The sequence below is a fragment of the Equus asinus genome, chromosome 1 (assembly GCF_041296235.1).
Source record: "Equus asinus isolate D_3611 breed Donkey chromosome 1, EquAss-T2T_v2, whole genome shotgun sequence".
Taxonomy (NCBI): Eukaryota; Metazoa; Chordata; class Mammalia; order Perissodactyla; family Equidae; genus Equus; species Equus asinus.
Window position 1 is genome coordinate 195,091,474 of NC_091790.1, and position 26,538 is coordinate 195,118,011.

Sequence of the window (26,538 nt, forward strand, 5' to 3'; positions counted from 1 at the left end):
AAAAGCACATATACGATTTCTTCAAGAGACAGACTTACAAGTTATTCCATTCCATTACACATTCAATTGTGTATTTATGTAAATAATTGATCTGTGTCTGTGGGCAAGGGGCGTGGCAGGTTAGCTCTGCAGCCCAGGTGTTTGTTAGGGATGTTGCCATCATTGAGTCACTGAGAGCCCAAGTTCTGTTTCAACAAAACAGAGCTGAAAGACACACAATTCTGCCCTGAGTCTGAAATGTACACCAGGCTCTTCTGCTGTGTGGCTCTTTGTTTCCTGTGGACAGGTGAGTACTGGTCACAGGTGGGCTTCCTTCTCTGAATTCCCAAGACCTCAGTGCAAGCCTTCCTCTTGGGATGACAACATCATGCTCTGTCCCTCTCTATTACAGGACAGGTGGATGCTGGTGCCGGCATCACTCAGAGCCCACACAAGATCACAGGCACAGGGAAGATGGTGACTCTAACGTGTCACCAGACTCAGAACCATGACTACATGTACTGGTATCGACAAGACCGGGGACATGGGCTGAGGCTGATCCATTATTCAAATGGTATTGGCAGCACTGACAAAGGAGAAGTCCCTGATGGGTACAGCGTCTCCAGATCAAGTACAGAGAACTTCCCCCTCACACTGGAGTCCGCTACTCCCTCTCAGACATCTGTGTACTTCTGTGCCAGCAGTTACTCCACAGCATTGCATGGCCACCTCCTCTCTGTACAGAAAGTGTAGTAAGAAAGACTGAGGGTGCCCTGCACTCATGAGGGCTGACCCAAATCCCAGGAAGCCCCTGTCTCCACAGGAGTCACAGAGCTTTAGTCAGCATTGGAGCCTTCCAGCAGTGGGCAATATCACCCTCAGCACTGAAGTCTAACCCTAAGCCACAGTCAGCATGACCAGAGGTCACCCCAACATCCTTTGCTTGCTGGTTCTCTCTTCTGTAGGTCTCTGTTTTTGCTTACAGAAAGGAAAATGCATCTTTAGTTGAGGTACATGAAGATTCCCTTGATAATCTAAGACCTCCACATTCTTCCCTCCTCTATGGGCTTCAGTGACTTCCTCATCCACTCCTTCCTCACCCTCTACCACCCTCAGCTTGTGGTCATGATCCTTCACTCATGTGGTCTCTGCTCCTGGCAGCCTTTCTCCTCTGAGGCAATAGCCCTACAAGGTCCTATAATGTTTGCCCTCCACCTATCTCTTCACCACCATCTTGCACAAGTTCCCCTGGCTCTCTCTGCTCCAGCCACACTCATCTACATTTAGTTAGTTCCTCATATGTGCCATATTCTTTCCCACCCTAGGGGTCTGTTTCATAGGCTATTTCTTCTGCAGTGGACATAGTTCCCTCCCTCTTATTTCTAGATCTCTACTTTATTCTTGCATTAAAATATATTTCAGACATACTTATTCTTAATTGTGAAAAGCACAGCTTAAGTTTTGCTAAAAGAATTTAAGAAAAATATTTTTAGGCATTCATTTGAGGAAGGATTTGTTTTTTCTTAGTGGAGACACAAAAGAACACAAACCACAAAGAAAAAAATATTTAAAATTTCAGTTGTGTTAAGTTAAACTCTTGTACATCAATACATACCATAAAAAATGAAACATAAGTCATGGACTTGGAAAAGATGGGATGAATGCAGACAAATGGTAAAGAATCAGTGTGACAGAGACCATTCCTGCTCCACCCAACCCGTATGGCTCCTCTGGGATTCCCAGTTTCACCTTTAGTTGGAGGGTTGGGAACCTACGACTAGGTTCTGACAATGGGATGTCAGTAAAAATTATGCAAGCCAGTTGCAAGCCTTGCCCTTAAAACTACCCTGTGACACGGTATTGTGGGTCCCCACTGTACTCGCATGTTTGGAGATTCTCGAGAAGGACTCATGGGATATGGCATATAGTTATAGTCATGGCTAAGATTTATTAGTGACAAGAGATTATCAAGGGAATCTTCAGGTACCTCAACTAAAGATGCATTTTCCTTTCTGTAAGCAAAAACAGAGAGTTGAAGAAGAGAGAAGCAGCAAGCTTAGTCTGTTGGGGTGACCTCCGGTCAGGCTGAGTTGGCTTGGGGTTGGACTTCAGCACTGAGGGTCATATTGCCCACTGCTGGAAGGCCCCCATGCTGGCAGGACCTCTGTGACTTCTGTGGAGGCAGGGGCTTTCTGGGGTGACACAGTAAATACTCAGTGGCAGATCATAAGGGAAAAAGACACAGGTGGTCTGATGGAATCCAAATGCAGGCCTCCTCATGCTCTTTTCCTTCTAGGAGGGTTCACAGGGAGCTCACACTTTCCTGAGCGACAGAAATGTAGCAACATGTGTGCAATGTTTCTGCCAACAGAGCCATTAGGGTCTCAGTGCCTATGTTTTATCGAGACTTGATCACACAGACACCCACTGCCTATCACCTACTAAAAATCTAGCCCCTGGAAGGAAATCTGGGGTTCAGCACAAACTGTGATGTTTGCACCAACAGTCTAGGCACAATGAGGCACCTTTCTCCCTTAGGAGAAGTTTCTATCAGTCGAGGCAGCTGGTTACCACCAAATTCCCCCATCCCAGCAGAAGGCCAGTCTTGCTGGCAGGGTTCTCTAAGCACGACGGTCTCTGGCCTGCTGTGTAAGCTCTTCTCTGCACAGGATAAACAAGAGACCCTCTGTTTCTCGAGGGCAGGTGAGTCCTAATGACACCAAGATCTCTGCATTTTATCTTTCCAGTGATTATTCCAATCATTTCCTTTTTTCCATTTTCAAATTCTGTCTTTTTACCACATGGAACTCACAGAAGGTGTTGTCACCCAATCCTCCAGACACAGGATCACAGAAAAAAGACAGGCTGGGGCTTTGCGATGTGATCCTATTTCTGACTATGGTGCCAGTGCCCTTTACTGGTACAGGCAGACCTTGGTCCAAGGCCTAGAGCTTCTGATTAGCTTTGAGGATGAGGCCGTAGTAGATGATTCACAGTTGTGATAAACAAACGGCAAGCGATAGGATATTGGAGCATATGAGGAAGCCATTTTGTGTAAATCTAATTCGGCCTGACCTTGTTTTGTCCAAAAGGGTCTGATGTGGCCATTGAGCATGCATTGTATGTCTGCTTTAAGCATTTGCTATGTCCCAAAGACAAGAACAAATGGCCTTAAGATAAAGATGCAACTTCCCCCACATTGGCCTTTCCTTAAAAATAAGCATCTCTCCCCAGACTAGAGATTGATTACTGTGCTCACCCTGTGACCACTCAGCTCAAGAAAACAGATCTGCTACCCTGCTGTGTCTATGGAGACAACAGACCTGCTACCTACTGTGTGAATAGCACACTGTGTGAATAGCTGTGCTGTGCTGGCTGGCTAGGCAATCTCGTGACTGTTGTAAAGGGGACATTCACATCATATGTGATGAATGCTCTTTGTTCCAAGACAGTATATAACTACTTTGTACACCCCCCCTTCTTTAGTGCCCTTCCTTCCTTTGGGAAGGACGGGCCCAGGCTAGGCTAGTCCTCAGATCTGGCACATAATAAACTCAGCCCCTTTTTGATTTATAGATTGGTTATAAACTATTTGCATTGACAGTTGCCTAAGAGTCGATTTTCTGCAGAGAGGCCTGAAGGAGGAGACTCTGCTCTGCAGATCCAGCCTGGAGAGCTGGGGACTCGGCTGTGTATTTCTGTGCCAGCAGCATAGCCACAGCCTTGCAGAGTCGCTTCCTTCCTGTGCCCAAAACATCATGGCATCATGCTCCTCTCTCTATTCGGCTCACAGCAGCTCTAAACAGAGGCCTTCCCTCATTCTTCAGGATCAAGGGAAAGAGTGGGTTTGCAGAGATATGCTGTGATCCACATAAAGGGAGGACATGAATATTTCTTGAAACACCAGGGCTGAAAATGTTGTTTGAAAATAATTTTGTCTTGGGGATTTGAAGCACTTCTTGGTGACAACTCAAAGATGCAAAACGCAAAGTGACTGATCACAGACTCAGCCCTCAGGAGCTAGTGATGGTTGTTCGCCCGTAAAAATATGCCATAATGAAACATGTTCAATAAACTTTAATAATACAGATAGTGATGATATGAGAGTAGTGAACAGCGGGCTCTCCCTCTGTGGTTGTATCACCATCTAAACAATTTGAATTGATATCCTTCACTCTCAAGCTTCTTCTCTGCTCTCCCTCAGGAAGTTTCCTGCATCAAAGTCTCAACACATAGTTTGTGTTTGGAAAACATTTTTTTCCTGTTTTCATAGAAATGAATTAATAAAAATAATGTTGATGATGATTATGATAATTTCAGCTATTTTATTCAGCCCTTTTCCGGCTTCAAAGGTATACACACAGATGGATATCCTTGCAACCAGTCCCAAATATTAGCTCAAAACTAATTCTACCTTCTCCAGAGAGGTCTAACTTTCCAGCATAGCTAGTGCAGCTCAATACCATCTCTAGGCTGAGCCAGCCAGTGCAGAGGCTCTTGAGGACATTTCCCGCTGTCTGCCTTAGTGCCTTAAAATAGTTCCTTAGTGCATTCAAATATTTCTTAGTAAGATCTTCTGGAACAACCAATTGCTCCTGATCCACATGCCCCTCTGATAACACACCCTTTGTGATGAGGTCCATATCCTCTACTCTACCTTCTGTCTGGATTCTCTGAGATGACACTAGAAGCCATTCTGAAGCATTGGTGGGAACTATTTAGAAAGCAGCTCACTGAGATTCCCCTGAAGGCACTGTCACTGCCCCCCAGCCCTGCGAGCTTCATTTCCCTCCTGATCCAACTGAGACTGCAAATCATATGTCCACTCACTCATTGTCTGTCCCCTCAACTCCTCTGCCCCTACCTCCACCCAATTCACTTGTCTGACAAAACCTCAGTCAGCGATGAACACAGCTGCCCCCCATCTCCTTGCCAGAATTTTTATTTGGTTCTTTCTCCAACCTGCTAGGTCACATTTTATAGTTATTAATTCTCTAATAACATCTTCCAAGATTATCCTTTTTCTCTTTAAATATATGAACATAGCTGTTTCAGTCTGTCTGATCATTTTCACATCTGAAATCTCTATGTGGCTATTTTTGTTGATTTGCTTTCTCTGTGCTTCTCAATCATGGTGTTTGCATTTTTCCTTATGAATCCGATTATCTTTGACTTTGTGTCAGACACCAGATTTGTAGAAATAATTTTTGTCTAGGATGGACACGGACCTTCCTCCAGAGAGAATTTTATTTTGCTTCTGCCATGTGCATGAGGGTATCAACAGTCTGGGGCCACCTGAATCAGAATTCCAGGCATGAGCTGTCCTGTGTCCCTTAGAGAACAGCTCTCCCTCCAGCTCTTCTGTACAATGAGTTCATCAGTGCTCCACATTTGCTGTGACTTTAGTCCCCCTGGCCTGTGAGTCAGCTCGTGGGGGCTGAGTCAGGGCAGGCAGATGCCCCCAAAGGCAAAGGGACTGCTGATCTCCCCTCCCTGGGGGCTCCCCCTCCCCAGGATCCCAGCCTAGCATCCCTCATTACAATTCAGGACATTAATTAGTATAAGTGTCTGATGTTGTTATTTTACCCAACTAGTCAGATAAAAGCAGAAAGGCTGATGTGGGTGCTTGCATCTGTAATTACCAGGATTAAGGTTAAAAGCATTTTATTTGGAATTTTAAATAAAAACTAATGTTAGATTGTTAGTCTGTGATTTATTGGGTATTTAATTTAAATGGCATAGAGATGTTACACTGTAATTTCAAACGAATAATTTTTTAAAAACCTAAAGGATATTTATAATCAAATTGAAACATCTATTTGTTTTTGTCATTTTATGTTCTTTTTTACTTTTATTCCATAACCTTGAATGTTCCATTGGGCCATGTGGCAAGATGGAAAATAAATAGGGAGTGAATACTGAGACTGGGTCAGACAGTACAATGTGGACTTGGAATTCTTTTAATTGCTGTCGTGACACATTGTGACACATCTGTGCTGGTTTTTTTATGAGTCTACCCAAGGAGGAGTGGTTGGCATTGAGGAGAATAATTGACATGCGACCATCATTTCCCATTTAAACCCAGTCTCCTGGGGCAACACTTTATGCCACAGTCCCCATTTTGGGGATTTCCCTAAAGTAATCCTCCTGTTCTAATCTTTCTGTTCCTTGCCAAGACTTCTCTATGAGAATGGAAATAAACTATTTTATCTCTTCATCTTACTTTAGTTTCTCTTTATTTCCTTGCCTTCTTTCTGGCTACCTAGAGAAGAAAGAGATTCTTCTGTGTTTTCTCAACATTCACTAAGATTAGTGGAGGACTTTCTTGTCCATACAGGGTCAGCCTGTAGTTTGGAGGGGAGAGTAAATGAGTTAAATTCTCACTCAGTGTAGTGTTAGCCAGCCCGTTTGGGTTCACATCTGAGCTCTGTTATTTACTAATATTAAAACTGACATTTTCATCTCTGTCTGACTCCAATGTCTAACTCTCAGGTGGTTCCATTTTAGGTCATAATAAGACAATATTATTTATTGGCCCTCTAGCACCAACAAATCATAATACCCATATCCCCTGTACTCAGCGAAACAAAGCACAATTTCCCTCAGCTCCTGGCAAGAGAGCACATTTGTACTGTTTCTGCCCACTGGCCACTAGGAGGCACTGTGACTGCATTGCCATCTAGAGTCCACGTGGAGAGACTGAGAGAGCTCCCTGGAAGGAGAGGATTAGGGGAAACCATGGGGTTGGGTTTAGATCTAGGGAGTTGCAGATGTCTTGAATGATGGCTGATAATGAAGCAACCAGAGACCAACCCTTCTCCTTCTATCGTTGTGGAGATGGGTTTTGCTCTGAATCAAGTTCTGAATGGCAGGTGTGCTAGCAGTGGGCATTGCTCCCACTTTGCTTCAGATGTGGTGGCACAAGAAGCTGGGCTGGGGAAGCTTCACGTTCTGGGCTGGGAAAAGCGGAGAAACAGTTTGAGTGTCAGAGGGGCCTTAGCGAGTCTGACCCAGGCCACCCCCCCTGCTGTGTTGAGCTGTGGCGTGTAGAGCAGGAGAAGTGCTGGTGCCTCCCTGGACCACATCAGAGGGAGCCTGGCCCCGGGGAGCTGACAGTAACAGGGACACCACCTCAACCCACTCATCAGGCAGGGACTGGGGTCAACCAGGATAACAGAATTTCTCCCCAGGAAATTTTTCTCTCAGCAGGAAGATGCCACAGTGTAGTTCTGACTTTGTCATTCACTCCAGACTCCCCTGTGTCCCTTGGAAGCAGAGGAGGTCTAGGCAAAGATAAGAAGTTTCCTGCCTGGGCTTCCCTTGGCCTGATTCAAGTTCTTCCTACAGATTGTGCATCAGTCCTTCCCTGGACCTTGTATCTAGCTACTGCCTCTCTCACCCGAGGTCCCATGGATACCGTGATTTATTAGATCCCTATTGCTGTGCTAACAAATTACCACACATTCTGTGGCTTAAAAACATACAGATTTATTATCTTATAGTTTCGAAGGTCAGAAGTCCAAAATGGATCTAACTGGGTTAAAATGAAGGTATCAGCAAGGGCCGTGTTCCTTCTGGAGGCTCTAATGTGTTTACTGGCCTTTTTCAGCTTCTACAGGCCACCAGGATTCCTTGGCTCATGGCCCTGTCCCATCTTCAAAGCCAAGAGTGACCGGTGGAGTCTTTTCCATGCTGTATCCTCTGACTCTGCCTCCTCTTCCTCCTCCTTCCTCATTTTAGGACCTGTGATTACACTGGGCCCACCTGGAAAATCCAGGCTACTCTCTCTGTGTTAAGGTCAGCTGATTACCAAGCTTAATTCCATTTGGAACCTTAATTCCCCCTTGTTTCATAATATAACATGTCCACGATTCCAGGATTAGACGTGGACATCTTTGGGGAGCCATCATTTTGCCCACCACACTGGGTACCTGGTAATGTGGAAGGAACAATCATATTTTTGAAAACAGAATAATAGCCACAGTTTCACATTCTGGGTCCAACAGAAATCAAGAGGATAGACCCCAAAGAGAAACAGGTGCCTCAGGCCACACAATCCAGCCTGCGATCTCCCCGCTCTTTAAAATTGGCATGTGTTCCTCAGGTCCAGGGGACTCAGCCATACGTCTCTGTATAACCACAAAATATGAGCTTGAACTGGTCCTTCTTCTCGGTTAACAAATAACTTAGTTGACCAACCCAAGAAGCAGAGGCTTCTCTCAGCTCTCCGTTTAACCTCAACCCTGAGAGAGAGTGGGCTTGTGGCATCAGGCCCCTTTTCTGGGGAAAAGGCCAGGTGTGAACGATAAAGAACATTGAGCTTTTCTAGGGGGAGAGATTTAAATAAACTCTGGAGTATTTTATTTGCAAATATTCAGGAATAAGGAATTCCCCTGCTTATTTCATGGTGGGGATAGAGAAGTGTAGGCGATTCTATGCTATGGGCCTTGAGAAGTCAATAGAGCTCAAGGATAAATAAATTCAGAGGAGTCTTTCACTGCAAATATGAGCTTCCAAATGGAATCATTTGGAATCAAATGGAACCTAGGGACTCACTTCTGCACCTCTGTGCCAGCACTTAGCCGCAGTGCTGCAGTCACCCCTCCCAGTGCTTCCCCTTCTCGCTCCATCCTCAGTCTTCCTGACTACAAGTCTTCCCTGCTCTTCTGTCACCAAGACAAATGAGTGGTCTTGGTGTATGACAAGGACAGAAAATGATAAGGGATCAACCCAGAGAATCCTGTGTAGGAAATGCTGTAAGAAATGGGTTTCAGGGATTCCTCACAAATTGTCTATAGGCTCGAAACCCACCACACAGGCAAGATCCACCTTAATAACACTCACTGGGGAATTTCCTGCCTTCCCGCATTTGCCATCCCCATCTGAATGGAGGGAGACCTGATGATGGCTGCTCAGCTCTCTCCTTTCTCTTCTCACTCTAGCTATTCACAGAATGTCCCCACCACAATTTTCCTGATTGTAACAGAATCCACTTTACTATGATTGTGGACATGCCTTTATAATGTTAATTTCATCTTAACATTTATTTGGAGTTTTTCGTTACACTCAAAGAGTATCTCAAATGTAGGTAAATCAGACAGTTTAATACGTTAGATACAGCTGCCCTTTCTCGAACTTGGCCTGTCTCTTGTTTCTGCCCTGCCTTAGGAGAGCCCAGGCCTGACTGAGAACAGACAGCACAGGCCAGAGCAGCTGAAGGCTAGTGTGGGCTCACAGGATGCTGACGGAGACTCCTCTGCTGCCTGCTCTGGAACAATGAACAGGGATGCCACACTGTCTATGTGAGCTCAGATGGCTATCTAAAAGTGTGTAGATCTGTCCCATCTAATCGCACCCTCTTTCTCCCTGATCATTGTCCTTAACACCCAGATCTATAATTTTTCCTGATTTATGCCATATTTTTCCATATAACACCTACAATCCATTCTGAGTGGTCATAATTACACTCTTCAGTGGTCTTATTTTATGCACTGGTCCCTTTTCAGTCCCCATGAGAGCATCTTTGGCAGCAGGTTAAAAGATGTCTGGATTTTGAGTGCCCAAGGCAATTCAGGTCTCCTGGAGTTCTGTCCTAAAGCGAATTCCACTTGTCGTTGCCCTACTTTTTGCCATTCAGGGGCCTTGATATTTAAGAGGGAAACAGTGAAGAATGAAATTCAATTTCTATTGTATGTTCACCAAGAGATATAATGTGCTCATATGTCTGATTTCAGTGTATTCTTTGTCCTCTTGGCTCTTCCTGCTGCTTCCAGATTATTTTCCTCTCCTGCTTTAAAACCCAGTTCTTTACACATCGGCCATTAGAATATTACCCTTTATTGTTGCACTTGCTTCTTTACCATCAGATCTCTCCTTCTCATTCACTTCTTCTCTCCATGAGTAATCTTGTCATCGTTCTTGGTGGCTTCATCATAGACAATTATATGTTGATTTGGCTTCTCAGTTTCTTGACCTCCACCCTTCTGATGATTTTTTTTCCCCTCCAATCCTTTTCAGCTGAACTTCCATGATTACAGACCATGTAATGAACAGCAAATAAGTTCTTTCCAAAATCTCCATCCCATTGTCCTAACCTCCCTACCACTTCCTCCCTTCTTTCCATCTCATTAAATCTGGGACCACTACCCCTACAATTCTTCTACCTGCTGAACCTCTGTCCATGTATCCAACAGTTTTTTTATTTTTGTTTTCTTTGGTGAGGAAGATTGGCCCTGAGCTAACACCTATTGCCAATCCTTCTCTTTTTGTTTGAGGAAGAGTGGTCCTGAGCTAACATCTGTGCCCCTCTTTCTCTATTTTGTATGTGGGATGCTGCCACAGCATGGCTTGATGAGTGGTGTAGGTCCACTCCCAGGATCTGAACCTGGGAACCCTAGGCCATGGAAGCAGAATGCACCGAACTTAACCACTGCACCACTGGACAGGTCCCTCCAACAGCTTTTAAACTCCCATGTTCTTAATTATCACACTGTCTAAGTCAGAGTTCATGATTTAAGGCCATAATATCAACACTGGTTAAATCCAGTTGCCTCTGCCCACCTAGGAATGAGAAAGGTGCTTTTAGTGAAGGAACCGACGGCATTCCTACCGTGATCAGGCCGCATCCTCATCATGGACAGGAATTCTCTGCTACTAATAGAAGAGCATTCCATTGGGCCTCCAGGTGTGTACAGGTAAATGTATAGGCAAGTAGGATACTTTTTACCTATAAGAATCCATTTCCTCTGAACTGGTCTGTTGATGTCATTTTATTAAATATCAGGAACTTTGTAACAATACAAGAACAATTCAGCACAAAATATATGATGTGATCTCATTATGTAAATATATATATATATATGAATAAATAAAGAAGGTCAATAAATAGAGATAGATTTACATCTACTGACTTATAGGACTGTTTATATATTTTGTCAAATTTTAGAAATTGCAAGATAATGCATAGAGAATGATTCCACTTAGGTATAAACAAAAAACATGTCTTTCACATATATCTTTTTAAATATGAATTCATATGAGCAGGGAGAAAGCTGGGAAAGGAAAGAGAGCAAGTCCTTCTCACCAGCAATTCAAAAAGGTGGGACTGGAGGGAGGGCAGGGGCGTGATGCCTAGCTTTGTGTTGTGTACAACTTTGTCTTGCAGAGTTTCAATTACTCCCATGGTAATTTATAAAATATTCTTCCAATGCATAGGATATCTCAAAACAGGAAAATTCTCAGGTATGAGGAAAAGAGAGGTGCAAAGCCAGAACAATGAGGGGTAATGACAGCCGGAGAGGTGACTGGTATTTCTCATCACATGGAGCCCTTGGTGCTGGGACTGGTCTTCTCATGCTCCCCAATCAACATGTGAGAGTCCCCTGCCAACTGAAGACCAGACTCTCCCATGAGAAATAAGCTTCCATTGTGTTTGAGCAACCATTTTGAAGTTTGTTAGGGAAGTTTAAGTCTACTCTAACTAACGAAACTGTAACCAAAATACATTAATAGAAAAGGAAAACAGTGGAGAGTATAAATATGCAATTCGTAGATGAGCAATGCTGAATGTTCAATAAACATGTGAAAGGATGCTCAAAATCATTAACATCAGTAAAAGGCAAATGATAATAACTATTCCATTTCCAATCCTTTATGATAGATAAATTCAGAAACATGATAATATTGAGTTGGTTAGAATGAGGAGAAACAGTAATTTTCATAAATTGCTGGTCAGAGTGCAAAGTGCTACAAAATCTTTGCCAAGTTATCTAGTAGTATCTAACAAAATTGACAACGCAAATTTTATGACTCAGGAACTCCACTCTTATTCATAAATTTCCTTCCAGTACATTTCACAAAGCGACATATACTGGAATATCAATAGGAGCATGATTTGTAAAAGAAAAATTGGATTCAATTTAAAAATATATCAGTAAGAGAATAGAAAAATAAATTATTGGAAATTCATCCAATTATTTTATACCAGCCAACATGTGATTAAACTAAATCTACTTGGATAAAATAGATAAATATTTAAAACAAATTTTAAAAGTATAATTCCAATATGGTACCATTTTACATAAAATTAAAGAAGATATTCAAGTCCAGTCATTATTGCTGACTCTGTGTTTAAGAAGGAACAAGATGAATTTTAAAAGCATTTTAAACATTTGAAAATTCCACTAAACATTTCTTAAAGATTAGGTAATAGTAGAGGGAAAAAAATGATTCGATACATATCATTTTTGATAAATAGAAGTAAAAAGCTAGAAATAAATAGTAATGGAAATAAATACTTCTTAAGACCTGCAACATTCCAGATTTGAGAAAAAAGGGAGAATTGACGAAGAAAAATTGATGACTTAGATTGCTCTCTCCTAGGTCCAGCCCTTATGATCAGGAACACTTATTTCCACTCTCCTTTGTGGGGAGTGCTCTTGAGCAATGTTCCTGGTCCTCTCCTTTTCCTCACTCTTCTCTGTGGTCAGAAAACTGAATTATCTGATTAGTGACTTTTTTTTTCCTAAGGAAGATTGGTCCTGAGCTAACATCTGTAGCCAATCCTCCTCTTTTTTCTTGAGGAAAATTGTTGCTGAGCTAATATCTATGCCAATCTTCCTCTACTTTGTATGTGGGACACCACCACACTATGGCTTGATGAGCAGTGTATAGGTCCTCACCCTGGATCCGAACCTGCATGCCCTGGGATCCCAAAGTGGAGCTCAACGAACTTAACCACCGTGCCACCAGACTGGCCACTGATTAGTGATTTTTGGAAAAAGGAACTGGGCATGCTCAGATCAGACTCTCCCATTTCTGTTTTTGTATTTGGCTGCCTGTAAGGAAGATGCTGTCTGTTCCCTGCATCAGAATTTTAGTAAAATTAGTGAGCCAACTCTATTCAGTAGGGAAGCCTGGCTGCTAGAGAAAAGGGTAGTCAGGGGTTGCGCATTCATTTCAGGGGAATGCTAGCTAGCCCACCTAACCACACATTTCAGTCCCACCTTTACCAGCACTGAAGCTGCCATGTGGATTTCAATTTATTTGACTTCAATCTCTCTCTCTCTCTCTCGTGTTTTCACTCTTAGAAAGAGGGGTTGTTATTTTTGAACCCTTAAAACATCAACAACTTTAACTCTCCCATTGACCCTGTATGGATGTAACAGAGCATAGCTCACTTTGGGCCTTGACACAGGGCTTGTTTCTAGTGACTGCACATTATCCATTAGGAGACACTGGTCCTATGCCACTCAGTGGCTCTGGAAGGAGCTGAGAGAGCTACCTGGCAGTAGGGCTTAGTGAGAAGCTCTGGCTTTGTTGCTGAATCATGAACGTAATTTGCAAACACTGAACAAGTGTTGGAGAAAGAGGATCAGGGCACAAAGACCTCTATTCTTAGGCAGGTGAGTTAGGACTGATAGCAAGCATGGGATCTGGGGCTAGCCTGTGATGGCTGCTGTGCAAAGGGTCCACTCATGCACAAGACTAGCACCATACAGTCCCGGTTAAACTTTTTGTGTGTGTTGTGGGAAAAACACACAAGTGGCTAAGTAAAAGAGCACACATGATTCTCATCCCCCTCCGTCTTCCAACCCAAGTCTCCTTAATCCAAAGAGATGTGTGTTTGGTGGGTCATAGGGAGATTGACAGATCATGGTCAATATTCTATCAGAGCAGGACCCTCCTCATAATGTTCTAGGTATTCACTGGGACAGGAGGGCAGAGCAGGGTACATCTCTGTGCCTGCGTAATAATGGAAGCCCCTTCCTAGTGGAAGACAGAAAAGAATACCTTGTTGTTCTGTCAGTTAAAGTAGATCACTGAGCCAGCTCTCTGGCTAAGTTACTGAAAGGATTTAGGAAATGAGCCTCCAAGGCCATCTGTCTCTGCTCTGTGGGGTACCTTGGAGCCTGCACAGTAGAGCAGGGAGAGGAGCTAGTTGGGTGGAACTGTGTGTGCTGATAGAAGGAAAGCAAAACAGCTCCTGTGTCAGGGACCTCAGAGAAGCTGGTGGAATGAGGCTGTCTCTAAACCCAAGCTGGTCCCATCCTACTGCTGTTGGGGGGCTTTTCAGGCAGGGCCCTGAGATGAAAGACCTGACTGTGTTCTAAGTCAGAGGGACCCTAAACCTTGAGAAGTGCACAAATATAGTAACCTCACTGGAAAAAATTACCAGGGCCTGGAGTGACTTTGAGTCTGATTTTTCTCTCCACTAAAGATCAGAGCACTGAGGAAGGAGCCAGCCCACTCTTGTTCTGAACTTGCTACATACTCACATCTTCTCTGTTTCATGAGCTTTGTATCCTAGAGGAGATGAATCCTGTGCACAAGTAAGAAACCCCCATTCTGGAAATGCTATGCCCTGATTCAGAGTGCTTTCTATGTGTCTCTGCTGTTATTGATCCTCCTAAATCCTGTATCCAACTCTGCCTTCTTCATCCACAGGCCACACCTCCTGTCCTGAAACAGGCAAACACTGGACCAGGAGTGAGTGCTGCTGATTCTCTACTATTAAGAGAGTTTCATGATCATAACTTCTAAATAGCTCGTCATATGTTTCTCTCTCTCATATGAACAGACTCCCTTAGGAAAGTTGGAGGAGTGAATCTCTGTGCCAACAGCAAAGACATGGAGCTGATGTGTTCCATCTTCTCTCTATATAAAAACCTTATTACTATCCATACTCCCAGAACCAGGTCATTTTCCAGATGTCCATCCCCACTGACAGAAAAAGTTAATCTTTGAGTACTGGTTGCCTTAGCATCGGGAAAGAGTCAGGTGTTAATCACTGAAGAACCTTCTAGAGCTTTGCTAGGCATAAGAAGAAGATTAGAATTAATTGGAGAGGCTTTATTGAGGATCTTTGAGGAAAGTTAAAGTCCTTATTTATCACTGCACGATCGACAGCCATGCCTGAAGGATTACACCAATTTTGAAACTAACCACGGAGAAGTAAAATGTGACCCCCTACATGGTAGAGAGGCAGAAATACAAGGGGCACTGTGCTGTGGGCTGGGGGATCACCCAGCATAGGGACATTGGTCTCTGGCTCTCTCTGGGAACACAATCGTCACAATCCTATCTCTTCCCTGGCTTTGTAATGAGCACGGTAGCCAAGTCAAAATGAATCCAGAAGGGATCTGGGACAAAGCCCTAACTCAGCAAGGACTTATTTTGATTTTGTGTCTGGGTGATAGAGATTGCCAGTGAGAGGAGTAATACAGATCTTGAGATTTAAAAGCAACGTATTGATGTCCAGAATTTGAGGTGTTGATGGCACACCCAACTGGAATGCTAGCAAACGGTTGATATCTGATAAGCAGAGAAGGCAGAATGGTAGAAGCCCTGGGGCTGAGAGAAGTGAAGACAGATGAAGGTGCTGGAGTCTCTGATGAGCCAACCACATCCCGGAATAGTTCTGACCTACTCCAGCAGATCTTTGCAGAAGATTAATATTCACCTTTGGAAGGGGGTCCTCTCAGCAGTGACTGAGAGTAATGTCACTGCCAGGCCACTCTCCACCTTGTGGAGACAATAGGGACTAAAACCTCCTGCCCCTCCACTCCTGCCCACAAGGGCCTCATCGGAGTGAAGGATCCTCCTGCCCCACTGGCCCTGGCCACCAGGCTCCTCTCCTGTGTAGCCTTTTGTCTCCTGGGAGTATGTGAGCCTGCAGAAATGAAGAATCTGCATTTTTGGATATTCCCAGTTATGATTCCATTTATCTGTCCCAAAACTCTGTCCCCTTCCACAGAGCCCACAGATATTGGAGTCACTCAGACACTCAGGCACAAGGTGACAGAGATGGGGCAAGCAGTAACTCTGAGTCAGTTTCTAGCCAATTTCTAGCCATGGCACTCTTTTCTGATACAGACAGACCTCAGTGAAGGGACTGGAGTTACTGATTTACTTTCACAGTCGAGCTGTTATCAACGAGACAGGGATGCCCAAGGACCGATTCTCAGCTGAGATGCCTGACAGGTTGTTCCCCACTCTGAAGATCCAGTGCACAGACCACAGGGACTCAGCCATGTACCTCTGTGCCAGCAGCTTAGCCACAGCACTATAGAGTCACCCCCTCCCTGTGCAGAAACCCTGGCTTCCCCTTCTGGCTCCAGCCCCCAGCCCTTGTAGCAGTCTTTCCAGGCTCCTCCCCTCTCAGCATGAGGACATGGGTTTGGTTTTTTACTGTCCCCAGGGAAGGTGGGAACAGAATAAAATGAGGGATCACATTAGGAAACTTTCTATAGGAAGGCAATCAGGAGCTGGTTCTTGGAATTCCTCACAAATTGTCACAGAGGGTGAGTGAGTCCAAGACTGAGGGTGAATGTCACCCACTGAGCTTCAAGTGATGAAGTAAGCTTAAAACTGTGCAGCATTGCACAGTGACAGTTATATACCTGGAATGTCTTGAGTTATGGTTGGAAGTCCCCTCTTCACCAACAGGATTATCAGAGTGGCTGAACAGGCCATGGTTACAGCCTCAGAACCCCCCAGCCCTCTCCAGTTTATCCTAATCGTTTTCATGATGAGCTTTCCATAATTGTCTTCCTAATTGTTACAAAACATTTTTTTTCACATTTTCAAAGGTCCGTTTTTTTAAACTTTTCATTTCAAAATAGGAGATTCACAGGACGTTGCAAAGTAGAACAAAGGGGTCCAGGGTACCCTTCATCCTGTTTCCACCAATGGTTACATCTTACATAATTATACTAAAATATCAAGACGAGGAAATCGACATGTGTACCAAGTGTGCCAACAGTTCTAAGTTATTTTTATCACAAATGTGGGTTCGCATAACCACCACCACAGTCAGGTTACAGAACTATTGCAGCACCACAAAATCTCGTCACTTTGTAATCACACACACACACACACACACACACACACACACACACACCCCTTCCTTAACTCCTGTGAACCACCAATGTAGCCTCTATATCTATAATGTTGCCATTTTGAGAAGGGTTAATTAACGGAATCATACAGTAGGTGACCTTTTGAGACTGACTTTTTTTACTCAGCATATGGCTCTTGAGATGCATCCAAGTTGTTACATGTATCAATAGCTCATTTTTTTCTTTTATTGCTGAGTAGCATTCCATGACATGGATGTGCCACAGTTTCCTTAGCCATTCGCCTATTATAGGACATTTTGGTTGTTTCTATTTCTTTTTTTACAATTACAAGTAAAGCAGCTATACATTAACATTTACAGAACTCTGTGTGGATGTAAGTGCTCGTTTCTCTGGGATAAATTTATGCCCAGGAGTGAGATTGTTGGGCTACAACGTAAATGTATTCTTATTTTTTAAAGACAGTGCCAAATTTATTTTCTGGAGTGGTCGTACCTCTTTATATTCCCAGAGATTCATTTTTAATAATACCAGTGATTTCAACTACATGTAACATTCCACGTTGTCATATCCACAACACGCATGCGAATGACTAAAAGAATAGAAACCTGGTAGACTCAGAGAGTTTTTCTTTGGATGCTTTTGAACTCTTGTCTTCAGAAATATTTGAATTCTGTCCAACCTTTATCTAACTGGAGGTCTGCCTCTTCAATGTTACCATCACTGGCTGCTGCTGTCTGCATGCTTGTGTCAGCCGTCCTAGAAAACTGTGGATCCACTATCAGCCTCTTGATTCATAAATACATAGAGTCGACAATGATGTCTCCCAAGGTATTTAGTTCTACCAGTTCCATACACCCTGCCTTCTCAGGGCATTTCCTTGTGGGATCCTTGACCACAAACTCTCCTCTGGATTGTCCCTGAATTCAGAGACATTACTTACAATGAATTCTGATTGTGATAATTTTCAAATTTCACAGTTTTAATTTGCACAGCTACTCCACTCCATCCCACATCCACGTACGATTTTAATACAATCAGCCGCGCTTCAGACACATCTGGCTCTAAATTGCTCTGTGTTTTAAGTATCACTGGACATTCAAGATCACATGAATACCATCCTATAACCACAGTGCTACTTGTCATAATCTTAGATTTGTCAGTCTCAGATCCTGACTTCCCAATGTAAATGGATGTGTTAGGGAATTTAGTTTTTCTTATAGTTATTAATTAGTTGTATTACTGGTTTCTGTGAATCATCCTCATTGATTTTGGTATCCCTTTTGCTTTCATTATTGCTTCTAAACCATTTCTGGTCTTTTTTACCTTAAAACTCTCAACTTCTTTGATGGTTTCCAACATCTGGATATTTGGCTTCTCAGTTTCTCCACTTTCTCACTTCCGGTGATCATTTACTCCAATCCATCTCAGATACTCCCACTCTCACAGTCTAGACTTGTAATTACAAACAATTTGAACCAACTCCAAAAACACTCTTTCAAACATCTTATTCTCTCCCATAACCTTCTCCCTTTCCATGTCTAGCACTACCTGCAGCAATTCTTCAACCCCATTAGGAACCCTAATATTTTGTACTTTACTTTTCTTCTTCGACCATAATAATTATTTTTATACCTGTGAAAAAAACAAAAAACAACAACATCGTCTACTCTCTGCGTCTTTAGTGGTACGGAGAATCTAAAATCTTCCTTACCCTTATCATGCACTATTATAACCATGGAAGGTGTCTTGAGGTCTATAAGACCATTTGAGCATAGGAAGTTGAATGCTACTTTTATTAAAAGAATTTTTTAATTGAGTTCTTAGTTTCACTCATCAATCATAGTTATTAACATTTAGATGACTACAAAAGCACTAAAACAATGTATGTACCTGGAATGTATGATCTAATTTCATTTATGTTTATTATGCTTCACCTCACATGCACAAAGAAGTTAAAAGAAAATCAAATAGGTATATTTATTTATTCTTTCTTAAGGATGATCAAGATAAACTGTCTAAGGGGAAGGAGTTTGCAGAATAGTGCATAGTATATAAGATTATTTAAGAAAAATTAAATCAATGTAAGTCCCTATTTAAGTTCATATACACTTTTATGTGTTTATGTAAGGAAGGAGAAAGTAGTAAAATGTATCATTGGTTACTTGGGAAGAAAGAGAAAATAGAGGAAGAGCAGAAAGAGGACGATTACCCTGGTCTCAGTCTGCTTTTCTTTTTAAATTTGAAACACCCCCGCCTACAAAATTTTTCTTTAAAAGCACAATATATAGGTACTGTAAAAAGAAAAAGAAATTCATCAGTTAGAAGAAAAAAGAGAGCTTATAAGCAGAGTATTAAAGGAAAACTAAAGCTATAATGATCTATGAGGTTTCAGACCAGATACAGGCCTTGCAGGGAAAGCTGAGGTTTTAATGCCCATACGGCAGAAATGACACAACAACTCTAGTTACATCTCCTGTGTTAATCCTGGAGCCTCAAAATGTTCACAGACCTCATAGACTGAAAGTATTACAACCCAAAGACTCAGAAATGCAGAGAGGAAACTGTAGGTTTGGTCAGACCTTCAGGTGAAAGGTAAAAGGGAAAAGTTAACAGAAATTGAAATTCCACTCTGTCTCATATGTGTGTGGAATGAAATTTTACACTCCTTTGTAGAATGGAAACCATGGACTCTGAAACTGACCAAAAGGTCTATAACCATTGAAACCCTTGGAGACCCCAACATTAAGAAATTCAATATGGCTCTGGAGTGGATTTCTGCTTCCAGCCAAGATGGATTAACAGGAATGTGAAACGATCAATTGTTGAGACAATAGAAATCAGGCGACAAAAGACAGTGATCCCTGAGAGATGGGACACAACCAAGCTGAGCCCTATGACCACCCTGCCTCAACACCTGGAGGGCATTTCCAGGCTGTGGCCCAGGAGGGAGAATACAGCAGACCCTGGTGAGCTCACTGAGTTCAGAGTCAGAGTTGGGAACACGAGGAGGTGAAAGCAGCTGGGTTTCATAGGGTGGAGAACTGGAGAGCAGATTGCTGCACACAGAGAATTCTGGAGATCTGCACGGGGTTTCCCATGACTCTTCAGCTGAGTTCTAATCTGCATGTGTGTGAGGAAACTACCTGAGGTTGGAGAGAGAACCACTCACAAAGACCAAAGGAAATGATCTCCAGAGCTCACAGAGGGCTGGGAGTAATGCTGTTTCTTCCAGGCAGAATGGAAAACAATTCATGGGCAATAAGCAGACTTTTAAGACATTTTTAGCCTCAGTATTAAAGTAACATCAGCCTTAAGCTGAGTGTTATCTGGGCCATCTGGCACAGCTTAAAAGCAAGACCTCAGAAGATCAAACTATTTCTAAGTAATTTAATTGATTCCCTGAGCAAAGCTCAAAATTTCTTACAGGATACAAGATTATCCCTTTAGAGAAATTATTATGAAGTAGAGTTTATTTTAATATATAGTTAAATAGATACAGACATAAATACACGTGTGTGTGTATAATGGGTCGGGGTACATACATATATTTTCTAGCTCTGTCCACTGAAAGGACCTAGAGGCAGTGACACCTCAGTAGCAACTAGCATACCTGGTCTTAGTTTCCAAATATATTCTATAATTAAAGCCTGTAGAGCTGATTTTAGGACTCGAGCATGGAAAGTATGAGATAAGCACAGAGCAAGAAGGGCTTAAAAAAGGTAAAAAAATCAAAAGGACACAGGAACCAATGTGAAAGAGCTCCCACTGACCAAGGATGGAATAATTTGAGCAACACAATAAATAATAATAGTACTGGATAATAATTCAAAGAATAAAAGAAAATCAATAAATTCATGCTGACAATGAAATGATTAAATGGATAAAGAGGAGAGAAGACCCCAGTCTCCCTTATTGAAAAATTCCAAATAATATATGCAGAAGGAATGGAGGGAAATAGAAAAACCTCCATCAGAAAACCACTGTAGCGTATGCTGCAGGCAAAACCACTTGAAGTGAATGAATAAATGGGATACTTGCAGAGCCACCAAGTATCACCCCAAAATGTTAATTCACGCAGTGGTTTTATCCCATGTCTACACATTCTTTGATATTCTTCCCTTCAGGAAATGGAGCTTAATTCTCCTCCACTTGAATGTAGGCTGGACTTTGAGGTTTGCCTTTAATAAATACAGCAGAGAAATGAAAACAGTAAACAAGTGATCAAGGTTAATTAACACTGAGGGGAGAATCCATTCCTTGCCTCTTCCAGCCCCTCATAGCTACCAGGACTCCTTGCTTTATGGCTGCATCACTTCAACCTCTGTCTCCGAGGTCATATTGGTTTTTTCACATCCATCGGTCAATTTCCCTCTAAAAAATGACAGAATGATTTGTCCATCATCCATCCTCACTCTTATAAGAATATGTGTAATTGCATTAGGGCCCACCTAGATAATATGGAATAATCTCCCCATCTCAAGGTCCTTAATAACATCTGTAAAGTGTATTTTTGCCAAATAATGCAACATTCCCAGGTTCCAGAGATGAAGACGTGGATATATTTGTGTGGGAGAATGGGGGTCATTATTCAGCCTGTCACACAGTACGAAATGTTTGCTGATCCGTTTGGAAGTTTTGGTAGGTATCACTTTCCTGTGACACTAATGAAGCAGCTTTAGCTCTTTGTACATAAATGTGTAACTGGCATTCTTTTCACTGTTAAGTTTCAGTGTTTTTTACCTCACAGAAACTAGCTGTGCTGGAGTCTGTGTGACCCCAGCATGGTTGGGGGCTGTGTGCAGAGGAGACTGAAGAAGGAGCCTCTGCCTCAGAGCAGCATCAGAGCAGCTCTGGGGGGGAGGGACTTCTGTACTACGGGGTTCTGCTCAGCCTACCTTACCCGACCTGTTGTTAAGGAAGCAGTGGAGTGGAGGAGGAGGAGGAGGAAGAGAAAGAAGGAGAAGAAGAAGAAGGTGCAGCTGAGTCTTGGTCTATCAAGTACTTCAACCCTGGGCGCAAGCACGATTAACAGCAACATTACAAGTTGACTCAGCAGGGACTCAGGTGACCCAAAGCTGGAGAATTTCTGTTCCCTAAGCCGTAACGATTGTGTGGAGCTCCTCTATACCCTTCACCCAACTTCCCCTACTGTTAACAGCATGCATAACCAGGACACATTGGTCAAAACTAAGAATTTCACATTGGTGCTCCTAAACTACAGGCTATCCTCAGATTTCCCTTGTTTTCCTACTACTGCCCCTTTTCTGTTCCATGGCATAATCCAGGATAACACGCACTGTTTAGATGTCACGTCTCCTTAGTTTCTTCCAACTCATGACAGTTCCTCAGTCTTCCCTTGTTTTTAATGGTTTTGACACTTTTGAAGATTACCGATCAAGTATTTTGTAGAATGTTCTTAAAATTGGGTTTATCTGACGCTTTATAATGATTAGACTGGGATTATCAATTTTTGAAAAGAATACTGCAGAGGTGTGGTCGTATACTAACATCAAAACTTTGCAATATTGCATCATAACAGAGTGCACATGAGGTTAACATGACATTATTAGTCAGAGAAATACACTTTCTTTGGTATGATTTATACCCAAGTTTACGTTTCTATGATTTTGTGTAGAAACTTCTCCTTATCCACCATCAAAAACTCCATAAGACACATCAGCTGCTGTTACAAAAGGTTTTAAAGAGATATGATATGCAAAATTCATAAAAGTATTCAGTTACAGAACATTGCCATCAGGACTTCAGATAAGTTCATCTGGTTTATATCCATGGAGATTCACTCAGGGTGGAATTTTCCTCCTTTGGGAGGCATCTTATAAGACATGCTGGTCACTGACCATTGCTCATTGGCACAGCAACTGGTGACTGATCATGTCAGATGCAGCCAGATCAGGGACATCTTCTCAGTGGTATCTGATGGGGCTGTTTGCCTTCGGACTTTGAAAGTCAAGAAATAGATGACAGTGAAATATCTATATTTACTCTATATAATGCACTATTTAAAATTTAATAAGAATTAAGTTAAATGTAAACATTTAAAGAAATTTGGATTGGAAGTAAACTAAGTCAGAAGAAACAAATGGAAGAGACTGGTTCTGGAACTGAGTCTTTCTCAGATTCTATTTTCCCAAGTTGTCTGGTTTATTCTGTTATCCTACATTAATTCAGACTGGCCTCTCCTTCATAACATTTTAAGTGCAGAGGGTAAGAATATTTTCTTTCCTACTTGGGAATCAAAGAAAAACTTAGAGATATATAAACATTTATTTACACACATGTTCATTCATATATGGGGAAACGGACATTATGTTTTTATCAAAGAACAGAGGCAAAAAGAGGATTTATAAAAGAAAGAGGATAGAAGAAAAGGAAATAAATTCTCTAGCAATTTGGGAACAGTGAGTATTATTTTCTTTATGGGGCAAACTGATTAGAGGGCACCATGCACAGAAGCCTGTCTGAAGGGCGTGCCATGAGCAAGCTGTCTGGGATCATCAAAGGAAAAACGACTTCAGTTAATTATTGATCATCTCATAATCCTTGGGAGTCCATCTGCAGGGAGAAAGACAGGCTGTCTCTGTGTAGTCCCTGCCATGGCAACTCTTTAGCAACCCCATCTAACATAGGTCAGGTTTGCCCAAACTTGTTCATCAGAATCTTCTCAAAGGCAAAGTATTTCCTCCATGACTACCTTTTCTTTTCCTCTTTCAATGCAAAATCCCAAATCAGCTAGGTCTAGGGTTCTGTGTGTGTGTATATGTTTTGTCCCTCTAGAAATAAAACAAAAGAAAACAGAAACAGTGCAGTAGGCACTGGTGAAATAGTTCCTAATTTAAACACAACTCAGGAATCTTGCTTCGTGGCAAAGACAAAATCTGGTTATCGCCCAATAAACCACACGGGGGCACTGTGGAACTCCCAAGCTCCAAAAGTTTCTGGGGCAGAGCCAACTGTCTGGGACCAGGAGGGTTAAGAAACAGCCTTGATTGGTGTTTTGAAACCCTAGAAGGCTAATAGTAGAGACACTAATTCACAGGTGTGCTGGTCCAGCCTGGAGCCATGAAGGTCAGCTATGCAGTGGTGAGGAAGTCTCTCTGAGCTTGCAAGGGAAAGTGAGGGGTGTAGAACTGGAAAGAGGCAGCCAGCATGCCCCACGCAGGGACAGGTGGAGGGACTCCTGCTTCAAAGGAACAGCAAAGGAGCTGTAGGGATGGGCATGATGCCTAAAGCCAGCCTAGCCTGGACCACCCAAGTCCAGCCCTACTTGTCACAGAAGAAGCTTTGCAGGACAAAGCAGCGTTCCTGGATTAGCTGAGCAAGGACCTGGCAAGGGAAGCCAGGCAGGAGCAGAGACAATGACAGCAGAGCCGTGACATCACCACCTAACCTCCAATCAGAGAAGGGATGCCCAGAACTTCATCTCTTAGGGACCAGAAATCTGAGCAGGGAGACACCTGCCTAGTTCTGCCCCACCGTGCCATGAGCTCCACGCTCCTGTGCTGTGTGGCCCTTTGTCTCCTGGGAGCAGGTAAGTCCTTGGTACAGGCGGGACATCTCCATTCTAAGCCTGACAGCGCCTAAATCCAAGGCACCATCCGGCTCCCTCCTGTGTTTCTTCACCAGCCCCTGTCTTCTTCCCTCACAGGCCCAGTGGATTCTGGAGTCACCCAAACACCAAGACACCTGGTTAAAACAAGAGGACAGCAGGTGACACTGAGATGTTCCCCTATGTCTGGGCATGACACTATATCTTGGTACCGACAGCCCCTGGGTCAGGGCCTCCAGTTCCTCATTCAGTATTACAGGGGGGAAGAGAATGGAAAAGGAGACTTCCCAGGTCGATTCAAAGGGCAACAGTTGGATAACTACAGCTCTGAGCTGAACGTGAGTGTCCTGGAGCTGGTGGACTCCGCCCTGTATTTCTGTGCCAGCAGCTTGGCACAGCCCTGCATGATCAGCAGCCTACAGAACAAAAACCTTCCTGCCCCAGCTCAGGAAGTGACAGCGACGGTGGTGGCTGCCAGACAGACAAACTCAGGCCCTCATATATCAGACAGGCCTTCCCCTGACACTATTCCTGCTGCTTCTATATGTAATGTGTTTTATGCTCACAGAAATAATGCAAAATAAGTATTATTTTACTTATTTACATATGTGGGTGGAAGTAACTATCCTGGGTCTGATATTTCATAACTGGCAGAACAAGGAATTAAACTCAAGCCTATTCCTCAACACCTGTGGTCCCCCACCCCCAGAACTGTCCCCTCATGTGGATTCCCTTTTCTAGGACCAGATTAGCAGGACTGGGAAGGTCATGCATTGTATGTGATCATCATGACTTGTTTTCTGACAACTTCAAGGAACATATGACTTCAAGACAAAGCATATCCATTGATCCTTTGTTGTGAGAAAAAAAAAAAGACTTCATATTCTGCACTGTAGCTGCTGTACGGACCTTGGTGATGTGTTATCTTTCATGGGGCCTGTGTGAGTAGGGAGGTTTCCAGATCTGCCTTCCCAGCTGCACAGCAGAGGAATGGGATATTTGCAAAGAAATGTGCGTCTTCCTGTGCGTGATACAATTACCAGGATGGAAAGGCACACAAATAATGGTTTCTTATTCTTTAGATCCTTTTATTCAGCAAAAATATTTGGTCCCTTACTTTGGACAAGGTATTGTATCACATAAATAGAAAATGAAAATATGCCTCATGTCTTTGAGAGTTTTAAGGTCATTATTAAATGCATAACATTTACCTTAAACATTTGACTGTTTCTATGGAAACCACCTGTCACATGAGGGCAGGTCCATTACAGAAGTATGAGCCCTGAGTACATTAATGCACAAACACAGTTCAGTTCTGCTCCAGGCAGAAGACTCAGAAAAAAATATGCCATCATTTAGTGACAATTCACTATATGCCAAATAAAAGTCTTTCATTTTAAAAATTTCAATTAATCATCAGAGAAAAACATAACAGGCAAATTCAATCACTGTTCTCATTTTAAAGATGAGGAATTTGCCCTTGAGAGAAATAACTTGACCAAATCAAATAGCTCCGAGGATGATGCAGAAGTGGGACTCAAACCCTGCTCTGTCTCCCTCTTAAGCCCCACGTTTATAACTCTGCGCTAGAACGCATTTTCACGAAGAGAGACGCCTTCCTTCAAAATGAGGATGCTGTCCCCTGTGTTCCTTTCAGACACGCTGGCTCTAATGAAATCATTGACAGGGGTCAGTTTACCCAGGAGAGAGTGTGCAGAGAAAGAGCCCTGACCAGGCGCCGTGGACACCTGGCTCTGATGCCCATTCTAACACCTGCTGCCAGTCAAGACCTGAGGCCAGTTTCTTGACATGTGAGGCTGAATTTTTTCTTGTAAATAATGAGACTAATAATATCTCTCTGTAATAGTCAGTGTTCTCCAGAAAAAAGAAACCAGAAAATATATATGTGCGTGTGTGTATGCACGTATATTCTACTTATTATAAGGAACTAGCTCACACAATTATGGAGGCTGATTAGTCCACAATCCTCAAGCTGGGCTGGTGTGCTGGAGACCCAGGGAGAGCCTGTGTTTAAGTCTGAAGGCTGTTAGCTAGGAAGAGCTGATGTTGCAGCTGAAGGCCACCAGCTGGACAAGTCTCTCACCTGGGGGAGGATCGGTCTTTTCCTTCTAT

The 26,538-nt window shown here is 42.9% G+C and overlaps 1 gene segment (V, D, J or C); it reads left to right on the forward strand.

The window, feature by feature from the left end:
- Positions 1-237: 237 nt before the first annotated feature.
- On the forward strand, positions 238-21,867 carry LOC123287400 (T cell receptor beta variable 10-3-like). The segment is given in 3 exon segments: positions 238-286; positions 392-610; positions 21,755-21,867. Coding segments are annotated over 3 exon segments (381 nt in total).
- Positions 21,868-26,538: the final 4,671 nt, after the last annotated feature.